Here is a 12,226-nt window from a genome sequence, read left to right on the forward strand (position 1 = left end):
CGCATTTTATGTTTTCCCTGGGAACTTATTTTTAAAAAATCTAAAATCAGCAATATGTTTCCTTTAGCATTGCTAATCTACGCTGTTGAAAGTAAATTATTAAAACAGAAATGCTACAGCTCTACTATCCCATTACTTTTTGCCTGTCAATGAAGATGAACGACAAGAACCGGAAGCACAACCTGTCCCTTCCTTCAATATTGCGTTAAAGAGCTTATGAATAGTGAAAGACTTTTCTTTCTCGTTAAAAAAACAGGAAAAGCACTTGCAAAGTATTTCAATCTTGGAAGATGCTGCATTTACTTTCAATTGATGAAATTGATTGAATACATTAATGATGGAAAAGCATTTCACTATTTTCAACCTAAACGCCGAATTCGCAACTAAATGTGCTAAAATTATATATGTGTGATGTATAATAATGTTCTTTTCATAAAATATAGATATTGTATCTTTTAAAACAGTTATCTTGACTACTTTGAGTTTTTTTTTTTTTTGCTGTCTATGTACTTTTCACATTTTAAGTTTTCCCATACAGTATAACTTTAATTTAACGATACCCGATTTAACAATTTCGTCATTTTAATGATGCATTTCACTGATCCAGATTTGAATGATAACTTTTTCCAGTCCCTTGACATTCGTTAAAACAGGGTCGTACTGTATTTCAAGCTTTTTTTTTAACTCAGTCCCTTGAGAAATGTAAGATCCGGGTTTCACTGTGTTATGATTTACTTCTTTTAACCAGTAACTTTTTATGAGGACTTGAAAATAAATCAAAGATGCTAGTAAACATATATGGGTCATTCCATACAGATCCAACGGATGAGTTCGCTCGACCATTGTTAACTTTTTTGAAACTCATATCCCAAAAAGATGTATATGAATGATGTTTAAAACCACTTTTATTTTTTCTCTAACCTTAACCCTTGATTTTTTTTAGAGGTCGTCGAAAGTGATTTTCGCAGTCAAAAATGGGACTTTTAGACCTTTGCATTTTGGCCAAAATCTATTTGAATTACAATTGAATTACTCAATTTCAAGGACCTGTATCTTTTTTAAAAACCAAATACACAAAACAATATATATAACATGCATAGTACTTGAATGGAATATTCAATTGGCCAAGAAATTTTATTTTTAATTCCATCCCCTTTTGGTTTACAGGGGTCTAAAAATGTCATTTTTCTCAATTTTCTGATCTTTGAGGGGCTGTAATTTATAAAGGGTAAACAAACACACAATTACAGCTATATTTTCTCATTAGTTTGACTCCAGTGATTAGTTTTTGCCATATTACACTTTGTGTTTTTATCCCCTAAGCGAGTTATGACCCTTTGAAATGAGTAAAAATTTTACATTTGACCTTGAACTTTGGCCTGCTGCCATTATTTTAATTATTAAGCTACAGCCATGTAACTCAGCATGTGAGACTATCATCTTATGCACTTTAACATCAAAGCGTAAAATTAACTGCCATAAATGTAATTCAAATTGATTTTGGCCAAAATGCAAAGGTCTAAAAGTCCCATTTTTGACTGCGAAAATCACTTTTGACGACCTCTAAAAAATCAAGGGTTAAGGTTAGAGATAAAATAAAAGTGGTTTTAAACATCATTCATATGCATCTTTTTGGGATATGAGTTTCAAAAAAATTAAAAATGGACGAGCGAACTCATCCGTTGGATCTGTATGGAATGACCCATATTTAATTATGCATGCATTTTTTCCCAATGTAAAGGCTACAAGTGATTTAGAGGAATTAGACAAAAAACGACGTGAAGAATTCAAACAGTATGAAATGGAAAAAGAAGCAAAGTATCGGGAAAGCCTAAAAAACATGACTGAAGAAGAGAAAAAGGAAACTGAAAAGCACCATGAAGAAATGATTGAAAAGCATAAAGATCATCCTCGAATTCACCATCCTGTGAGTTTTCAATTTAATTTTCTGACTTTTCTTGACATTAGTTCATGACTAATTATTTTCTGGTTTAATCGGCTGTATCTTTTTAAAACTCATTTGCTCTAATCAGCCAAATGATTGAAGGAAAAACTTGAGCAAAGTAAACATTATAAACAAGTTGTTATATTGGTGTAAAAGCATGTACATGAAAATTTATGATTGTTCTCCTGTCTCACGATTAGGCAAGAAACTAAGCTTTTTTTTTTTTTAATTTTAACGAAGAACCTTATTGACTTACATTGTTTTCAATGTCGATAAGATAGATTTTAAAGCTACCTTTTTGTAAATTTATTTCATTAATTTGAGTACAACTTAAACATTTATATAAATTCAATATAATAACTAACATAAAAAGTTTTTAAAAGAAAATACATGCTTTAAAGGCTTAACAGCAAATATAACAAATAAGTAAATAAGTCAACATAATTACAAAGTTAAAACATCTCAAGTTTCCATAGAGTGCAAGAAATCTTGCTTTGCTTGTACCTTTCAGTTTAGCTAATTTACCATTGATACATCAGTAGAGACCAAAAAGTGTTTCAATAGAGAAACATGAATCTAAAGATTATTATAATTTTTATTAATGAAAACAAAAAAACTCATGTATATTGCTGTAACATATTCTGTAGAAAAATGTAATTTATCAAACTTATACAATGTTTTAAATTTTATTTCATTTTTTTTTAATTTACCAGTTTTTTATTTTAAATTAAATTTTTTGGAATTTAAATTAAAATGTAAGTAAACTTTAGATGTGTGTGCTTTAAATTTACAGCATTCGGGTAAAATAAAATAATATCATTCTACAAAAATTCCCTCATGCTTCAAAAAGCATTTTGACTGCACAATTTAACTACAGAAATTGTGCAGAAATTTGCTTCAGAAACACAAGCAAACTTTATTTCACATAGCTTGTCTGTGAAGTTTTTGTAAAGTAATGTGTAAGACAAATTATTCCTGTTTTTCATTATTAAAGTATAAAACTTGTTCTGGTGATTTGTACATCAATACCAATTCTGCATTTTCTTTCAAGGGTAGTAAACCACAATTGGAACAAGTTTGGGAAGAACAAGATCACATGCCAAAAGAAGAATTCAACCCTAAAACATTCTTTGCAATGCATGGTGGGTTTCATTAAATTTATTATTCCTTCTGATCTTAGCTTAAACTTACCTTTTGTTACATATTTCTATGCAGAGCCAAGTGCTTTTTTTTTTCCCCTTTTCCTCAGATTTCTTTTATTATTTGCCTAAGTATTCGTGTTATTTTCAATTTTAGTTAGCAAAGTAAATCAATTTTTTTTATTTGGTTTACGAATGTAGCAAAAGTTATCAATGCAAGTTTGAATTCATTGGGAAAAAATATGTACTTCATATTTCTTCAAAAAATAGTTTTGCATAAATGTATGTTGAAACCATTTCATTCTTTTAAAAAATATTGTAAAATTATTTTAGAAATAACCTTTTTTTTTTTTCTTTGTATGGACCGTGCGTTTTTCTAATGTAAAGTAAACTAAAAGAGACAAGAGCTCTTTGATTATTACAAAACTGTATTCAATAATATTGGCACATAGATTACGCACACACTTCAGATGAAAGCATGTTTTATTCCAACCAAACGAGTTATCTGGCTGCCAAGTCACAACTCCCCACTCTCAGCTCAAGAAAGGGTTTTTTACAGAACTTACCAACATTCGAGAACAATCAAGACTATTTGCATATATATTTACATACTTCTAATTTACATATTTCTACAACTTATGGAAAGGAAAGAAAGTAAAAGAGGAAGAAAAGTTAAGCCACACCTGGGGAACGATCTCACAAGCTTTAGGTTATCAGTCCAGTGCTCTAACCATTCGGCCAGCCGGGCGCTCTCTTGCAACTTGAATTACGACATTTCAGAAATAACCCCTTCCTTTTTTTTATATGGACCATGGGTTTTTCTAGTGTAGTGTGAACTGAAAGAGACACTAAGGCTATTTGTTAACTTCAAATTGATTACTACAGAACTGTATTCAATAATATAAGTATTAAAAAAAAGATGAAATGATTTGATTGACTTCACAGAAAAAGTTTGTATGTTTAAGCCACAAATTTGAAATGAAAAATCAATTGTAATTGTTCATTAAATTCCTTCATTAGTTTATCTAAAAGATAGCTGTATACAACCCAAAATCAAAATAGAATACTTTTCACTTTTTGGAAAAAAGTTCATTTTAACCAAATATAAGTGCAAATTAGGTACTTTCTTAGACCTTAAACTATATATTTCATTTCAAATATACTTTATAAAAAATAATATTAGATAGAATAATCCAAAATTTTTGGTTATGAGGGTTTATATTGAGCCAAAAAATTAGAATATTCAAATTAAAATGGGTAAAAACATTTAAAAAAAAAAACAATATCAATACTTGAATGCGTCATTTTTTGTTGGAGTCAAAAATGCTTGAATCCTTTCACATACGGATTTTACCACCTATTTCCATTCATCGCTTCTGTCACTATTTCCAAACCCTCTTCAATGCGGCAACGAGTTCAATTTAATTGGTGGACACTAGGTTTGAACCCCTTTCTTTAGATTTGACGATGCCACATATTTTTGCTCCTATTTAGATCGGTAGAATTGCTTGACCAGTTTAATACCGAAATCCCTCTTTTTTTGTTTAAAATCTAAGAGTCAATATAGAGATGTGACACGGAGTAGAATCTTGGTGAAAGATAAATGTGTCACTAAATGTCTCACTAAAGTGCCTTAGATGAAGTTTCATGCAGTATTCTTGATAAACAGCGGAATTCACATTGTTTTATTTTAAGATACATACAATTTCCCAATTCCAGCAGCCCTCATGCACCCACATACCATAAAGGATGTCCCAAATTTGAGAGAATGTCTTACACAAGATTTCACTTATGCTTTACTTTTTAAACATCAAACCTGAACACCTTTTTTGTTCACAGATATTTTCAAAAAAAATTCATCACTGACTACAATACGTTGGATTGTTTTTTCTAACTTTAAGCAACTATATAGTACGTTCTTTGTTTTTTTCCTATTTATCCCCTTGAAGACAAATTTTGAGCAATAAAGGGCTTTTAAAATGGCATAAAATTATTCGGGCATCAAGTTTTATACCTGTGACAAACTTTCGGTTGACAGGCATGTAAATATTTTTGCTACTTTTTTTAATTTACATTGAATTGAATTGATTATTCTAATTTTTTGACCCATATAAAAAATCAATATAATTTTCCAATGTGTTGATGATCCATAAGTTGTTAAAATAATATCTGCAAAAGTTGTTAAAATTGATTTACCGATTAATGGATAATGTGTTTTACTCTTTTTAATTTGCATGCATTCGTTTTTCCCGATTCAGGGACGAGTTTTGTTCAAACAGTTATGGTATTTTATTATTTTGAATTTAGTTTGTATATTAGTAATTCATATCAGCAGGACTCATTATCATCCTACTTTTTCATACTTAGCAGGAAAAATCCTACTATTTCTTATTTTTTAGCTTAAATCTCTTGTAGATAACATGAAAAATTTGCTGTAACTTCAAGAATGCTTTATTAATAAAACAAATTCTTTTAAAAGTTCAGGGAATATTATGAAAAAACTTGACAAATGTTTGCCTAGATGCTTTTGTTTCTATACTTCTGTTGCATTCATAGACTATTGCCTATATTTTTAAATCATTAATTCTGTTTTACATTTCAATTCATCAGAGAAACAGAATTAAGTTTTGAGTATTGTCATTACTTTATGACTACGACTGTTGAGTACAATTACTTCATTGTCTAAATTAACACCAAGGTCCAAAAATGTCCCTTCATTCCTCACATTCTAAAAAAAATTCTTCAGTTTTAAAATCCTGGAATCTAAATGCTTGTAAAACAAAAGTAGTTTTTGAAAATCAAGTGCTAAATAAAGTGTGACAAAATTCTTTTAAAAAAACAATCTGTACCTCAGAGCCAGAGTAACGAAAGTCACATTATTACTACTTTTCAGGATAGTGGCAAATGTATATAAAGCTTGGGGCTCACACTCTTTTATGCTGGTTAACAACTATAAAGTTTTTTTTTTTTTTTTTGCAGAATTATGTTGTGATGACTCAATGTGGATTAAGGTTCTGCATATTAAGCAGTGATAACCTGAAATTCGCCATTTTTTAATTTACGTTAGTCTGGCTCTGAGGTATAGAAATCTAGACTCAACATATAATAAAGTGCACTGCACAAAAAATACAGTTAAATCTTTTCCTAATTTGTAAATAAGGGTCAATCCATTTGAAATCACCCAAAAAGAATAAAAATTGTTGCTCAACATTTTTGATTTTCCTCATTTTTTTTACTAGTCATTTCTCACTACTAAGTGAGTTCAAAAGTGTTAAAAGAAAATTTTTAGGCTCACACTTTTTTTTTAATGCGCCATTTTAAGTTTGCTTTGTTGCTGTCTTTGGACCAAAGACAAGTTTTAAGTAAATGCATCTAACTTAGTTAATTTTACAGCTATCAGGACAAAACTTCTTGCGTATGGATACAATATAGGACTACTTGTTGTAGAAATTTTAAGCTTGAGAACTTTGTCTTTTTTTTTTTTTTTTGCAAAAGTTTTCAAAAATGGCAAAAATCGCATTTTGGCAAAGTTTAAAGTCAAATATCTCAAAAGAGACTGAGTGAAAAATTATGAAATCGATACAGGTAACACCTCTTTATGACATGAAAAAATGATAACAATTTGATGACTGAGACTCAACTGGTACTAGAGTTATAGGGCATTAAAGTTAGCCAAATATTGCATTTTCGCAAGTTAAACTGAAATATTTCAAGAGGGACTGTGGAAAAAAATGAAATTAATACAGGTGGCACCTTTTTATGATATGATCCCGTGATTACAATTTGGTGGCTGAGATTCAACTGGTATCAGAGTTACAGTGCATCAAAGTTGGCCTAATATTGCATTACACATACACAAAGTTAAAAAATAATTCATAGTAAAGCTTCACTTTCCAAATATTTAACAGCAACAAGAGTTCCTCTTCTTTAATAAATTAAATTCATGTGATAGAAATATGCACAAAAAATTGGCAAGTGAATAAATGAAATAAAGTGGACGAGCATTGTAAAGAATCTATCTCTACATACGAGGGTTGATCTAAACATGAGGTTCCCATCAATTTAACAAATATACAGCTTTGTCTATTCTCATTGAAATTTACATCGTTGGAAAGAAAGAAATGTTTCTCTATTTTTATACATAATTTCCATATTTTTCTGTGCATTATTGTCGACGGTGCCCTAACTTCTGTATCGAGCGTCACAGAATTCCACTGCCAACCCGTTGAGGAAGCGTCACTGCAATCAAGAATGGAATGGTTTGTTGACTGTCATGTCCCACTATCCTTGCAGTCTGGAGATCGAGTCTAATGATTACCACTTGTTTCTACTCGTAAGTATAAAGAACGCTTTTGACTGTCAACATTTCCAGAGCGACAACGAAGTCAAAAAAAACGGGTGAAATGCTTCCTCAGCGGGTTTGGCCATGGAGTCCTGGGATTCTGGAGTTCTTTACAATGCTTGTTCACCTTATTTCATTTATTGATTTGCTTATTTTTTGTGCATATTCTATTGCATGAATTTAATTTATTGAAGAGAGGAACTCTTGTTGCTGTTAAATGTTTGGAAAGTGAAGCTTATCTATGAATTATTTTTAACTTTGTGTATGTGTAATGCAATATTTGGCTAACTTTGATGCACTGTAGCTCTGAATCTCAGTCACCAAATTGTAATCAAAGGTTCATATCATAAAAAGGAACTACCTGTATCAATTTCATTATTTTTCATTCAGTCTCTCTTGAAATATTTCACTTTAAACTTGGGGAAAATACAGTATTTGGCCAACTTTAATGCCCTCTAACTCTAGTACCAGTAGAGTCTTAGTCATCAAATTGTTATCATATTTTCATGTCATGAAAAGGTGTTACCTGTATCAATTTCATAATTCTTCATTCGGTCCCTTTTGAGACATTTGACTTTAAACTTTGCCAAAATTCTATTTTTTCCGTTTTTGAAAAATTTTGCAAAAAAAAAAAGAACGAAGTTCTCAAGTTTAAAATTTATACAATAAGTAGTCCTGTATTATATCTACACAAGAAAAAAAAATAGAGCTGGGACTCTCCTTTTACTAATTTTGCAGCACTAAAACTCGTATTTTATGCTAATTTTCAGTTTGTAATTGTTAGTTTTTTTCTTCACCTTTCTCACCATTTAAATAAAATTTTGCAAGCAAATCATATCTAGGTCATTCTTCTGGTTTTGAATTTTGTTTTGTCTTGATAGCTGTAAAATTAACCAAGTTAGATGCATTTACGTAAAACTTGTTTTTGGTCCAAAAATGGCATGTTTCAATATTGTAAATGTTTTGGAAAAATTAAGTGAGCAGGGCATTTTTTTTTCTTTCTCTATTTGTAAAACTTAAAAAATATGTATATGGATCTATTTTGATGTTAAACGCATTATTTTTTAATATATTGTCTGGTCTTCAAATGCAAGTACTTTCTGTTGCTTAGTTGAATATTAAGTAACAGATTGGCCCCTCACAAAACATATCCAAATGTAGTTCATGAGTTCAATTCTTGTAAAAGTGCGGCTAATATTAAGGGGGGGAAATGCAGAATGTTAGTCTAAATTTTTTTGTTTTTATATTATAAACTTCTGTTTTGTCTATCTTTTCATATTATCAAGTTTTTTTCGCATTTCAATTCATCAGTTACAGATTTCGGGATATTTCCCCTCTAAACTCTAATAATTTTCTTTTTTGACTGAAGAAAAGAACTAAAACTAGCCATATATTATATCTGCCTCTAATTTTATTTTCTGACTATGCCACTGACTTCCCCCATCCAACCCCAACATTCTCGAGAAGTGAAGAAGTGAATTTGTAAGCACAATTTGTCCTCAGGATTAGGACTACTATGATACTTCTAGGATGCAATCCAATTTTAACTAGCTGATGATAATTTATCTGGTATTGAAGTTCATGTTTCAGCACCGTCATGTTGTGATTCAAAAACATTATATTTTGAGTTGTCATGGTTTTAATTAAAGTTCTATGTTCAGTTTTATGTTTTATTACTAATGTTTCTGCTGATTTAACTTCTATAATTATTTCTGTATTGCCCTGAGCACTAAAAAAAGAAAATGTACCCTGGATTATTTTTGAAAGCCTTTTTAGGCATCAAAAGTTAGTCAATCTTCAGATAAAAATATCGAAAAAAATCAAAGAAAAATGACCATAAAGATTTTTAAATGATATTCTATCTCTTTGTTCATCTTTTCTGTTCTCAATATTTGTGTCATTACCACTTTCAGAATTAAGTATTAATGCCATAAAAAGATATCTGCTAGTAAGAACTTATATATGAGTCGCCTATTTTCAAAACCGGCCAAGTGCAAAAATTCTCGATTTTCATTTTTTTTATAAGTTCCACTCAGTTTTACTAAGCGCTATGGTAACTAAAATTTTACGTTCAAAAGCGGCCTTTTTCAATGATAAATTAACATGGAAAGATTCGGTTAAGTTTCAAAACCGGCCAAGTTGGGTTTCTCATATAATCCGCTTGGAGCGCCCTTCACACAAACAGTCTGCACCTGTCTGTTGCTATAGTAACGAGACATGTCTCATTTCTTCGAGGGCAGTTGAATAATGGTTAGAGCTTTAAATGCGGTATATTGGCTTAGATTTTTTTCTTCGGGGGGGGGGGGGAGGCTAGGATTTCTTCCTCGCCTCCTCCCCCCCCAGAAAAAAAAATCTAAGCCAATGTACCGCACTTAAAGCTCTAACCGTTATTCAACTGCCCTCGGAGAAATGAGACATGTCTCGTTACTATAGCAACAGACAGGTGTAGACTTTTCGTCTGTGGCTCTAGAGAAGTAAGGTTATTTGAGTGAGTTTGAGGTTTGTTTTTAAAATCTTTTATGGAAGTCAGTTTTTTCAGTGTTTCATGTTTTTTTTCTTGATAAAGAAAAATGGAAGTGAATCCGCAGTGTGTTGAACCAGCCTTAGCACGGAAAAGGGTTCGAAATGAGAGCTCTTGGCAACGAAGCAAGGAAAAACGAATGCGATACAGTGATCCTGGATTACCCTTAATGCCAAACTGCAAACATGAAAATAAAGAAGTTTACAAGTGTGCAGATCTTCGCCGGGAAGATGTATCGGTGTTTCATAATCGTTTCTATTCGCATAAAACTAAAATCCTGCAAGATGCCTTCATACTAAAATATGTGATCGCTGATGACCCGTCCCGGAAGTCTAAAACTTTCCTAGACAGAGAACCAAAGATGTTTTTTGGGAAATTCTTTGTGCCAACTCCATCTGGAACTCAACTAAGGGTATGTCGACAAACGTTTTTACGAAGTCTAAACCTTAAAAAGCATCGGGTTCAGGGAATAATAAAGAGACATAAATTAAGCGGCACAATGCCTTCAGAGGGTCGTGGTGGCGACCATAAATCTGCAAATAATCGCGACAAACTTTCATCTGTTAAAAAGTTTATTGAAAAACTGAAATGCTGCGAGTCACACTACTGTCGGAGTAAAACTGTTGCTCGCATGTACCTTCCATCCGAGTTAAGCGTACAAAAACTGTGGAAAATGTATGAGGCGGAGTGTAATAAGGAACAACATGTTAAGGAAAGTTATTTTCGTAAAATATTTAATACAAATTACAATTTGGGTTTCGGTACACCTCGGAGTGATGTATGCTCAGTTTGCACCCAGTATAATGAAAAAATAAAAGCGGAAAAACGTGAGAACGAAAAAAAAGTACTAGCCTCTCTGAAACAAGTTCATTTATTGAAAGGAAAAGCTTTTTATAAAAAACTTAAGGAACGTCGTCCTGATTTATTGACCATTTCTTTCGACTGTCAAAAAAACCAAATGTTGCCTCGGCTCCCCGACCAGGCGTCATACTTCAGTAGGAAAATTCCAATGTACAATTTCACCATTGTTCAAGGAGATTCAAAAACTCCTCTCAACCCCAGCAACGTATTCATATACGTGTGGAATGAAACTGTTCTACCCAAAGGATCCAACGAAATCGCCTCAGCCGTTTTCCATCGCTTGGTTAACACAGATTTCACTGGAATTAAGAAATTGAGGTTAGTCGCGGACGGATGCGGCGGGCAAAATAAAAATTCAACAATAATAACGATGCTACACCACTGGCTGATAAAATTTGCCCCAGAAGACATTATTATTGAGTTGCTATTTCCAATGGTGGGACACTCTTTCCTCCCACCTGACAGAGTCTTCGGATTTATAGAACGTGACTTAAAAAAATTAGAAGTCATAGTGCGCCCTGAGGAGTTTGTCGATATTTTTAAAAATTATGGGACTGTAGAGCAACTTGGCTCTGATTGCCTTGTTTACGACTGGAAATCGGAGTGCAAAATTATAATGAAACCTCCGCAAAGCTGGCATTTTAAATTTGCACCCACGAAACGCTTTTTTCTTAAGAAATCTGGGAATCGGATATTAACAAAAGGAGAAGTAAATTATCAATCTGACTTGGGACAATATAAATCCATAACAAAAAAAAATCAGAAAGCAGAGAACATTCGCCTCAACATCATTCCAACTGGGAAACCCATTGCTCCTGCGAAAATTAATGATGTACATAATTTGCTGTCAAAGCATTTTGGGGACAATTGGAGGTCATTAAATACCCTTAAGTTTTACTCAGAACTGCGCCCACACCAGGATGATATTATTGAAGAAAATAACGAAGACTGTCACGAATTAATTATCGATCCAGATGAAGAAGTAAGGGGTTGAGTTTCATTTTAATCGTTCTTTATTATTCAAGTTTTTTATTTCCTTATCAATTTGCATTACTTCTGGGATTTTTTTTTTCGTTCTTGAATAATTTTTTCAGTTTGTAAAAGAGTTTATGAGGCAAAAGTATTGTATTAATTTTTTGAGATATATATTGTACTTAAATATATTTACTTTAATGTTTTCAGTTTATTTATTTTAATCGTTAACCTAATAGTTGAGTATCAAAAGTGGCCAAGTGACATATTGAGTTTCAAACCCGGCCAAGTGCAAATTACTTTTCTTAATTACCATTAGTTAATTTTATTATTTTTTAAATTAATCTTTCAGTTTGAATATACTAGGCTAGAAGTATAGATAGAACCACAATTGATACACCACAATTGATTGATATAGTTGTAATAAGTTTTTCGGCCCTCCTGAA

The 12,226-nt window shown here is 31.8% G+C and overlaps 1 protein-coding gene across 5 annotated transcripts in view; it reads left to right on the top strand.

Annotated features, from left to right (window-relative positions):
• Window positions 1-12,226, top strand: part of LOC129230600 (nucleobindin-2-like) — a 41,440-nt gene that overhangs the window by 17,425 nt on the left and 11,789 nt on the right. For all 5 annotated transcript variants that reach the window (XM_054865005.1, XM_054865007.1, XM_054865008.1 and 2 more), the window contains exons 6-7: window positions 1,742-1,927; window positions 2,997-3,087. In XM_054865005.1, the coding sequence (XP_054720980.1) occupies window positions 1,742-1,927; window positions 2,997-3,087 (277 nt within the window). The remainder of the gene's footprint in view (window positions 1-1,741; window positions 1,928-2,996; window positions 3,088-12,226) is intronic.

Source organism: Uloborus diversus, chromosome 9 (genome assembly GCF_026930045.1).
Source record: "Uloborus diversus isolate 005 chromosome 9, Udiv.v.3.1, whole genome shotgun sequence".
NCBI lineage: Eukaryota > Metazoa > Arthropoda > Arachnida > Araneae > Uloboridae > Uloborus > Uloborus diversus.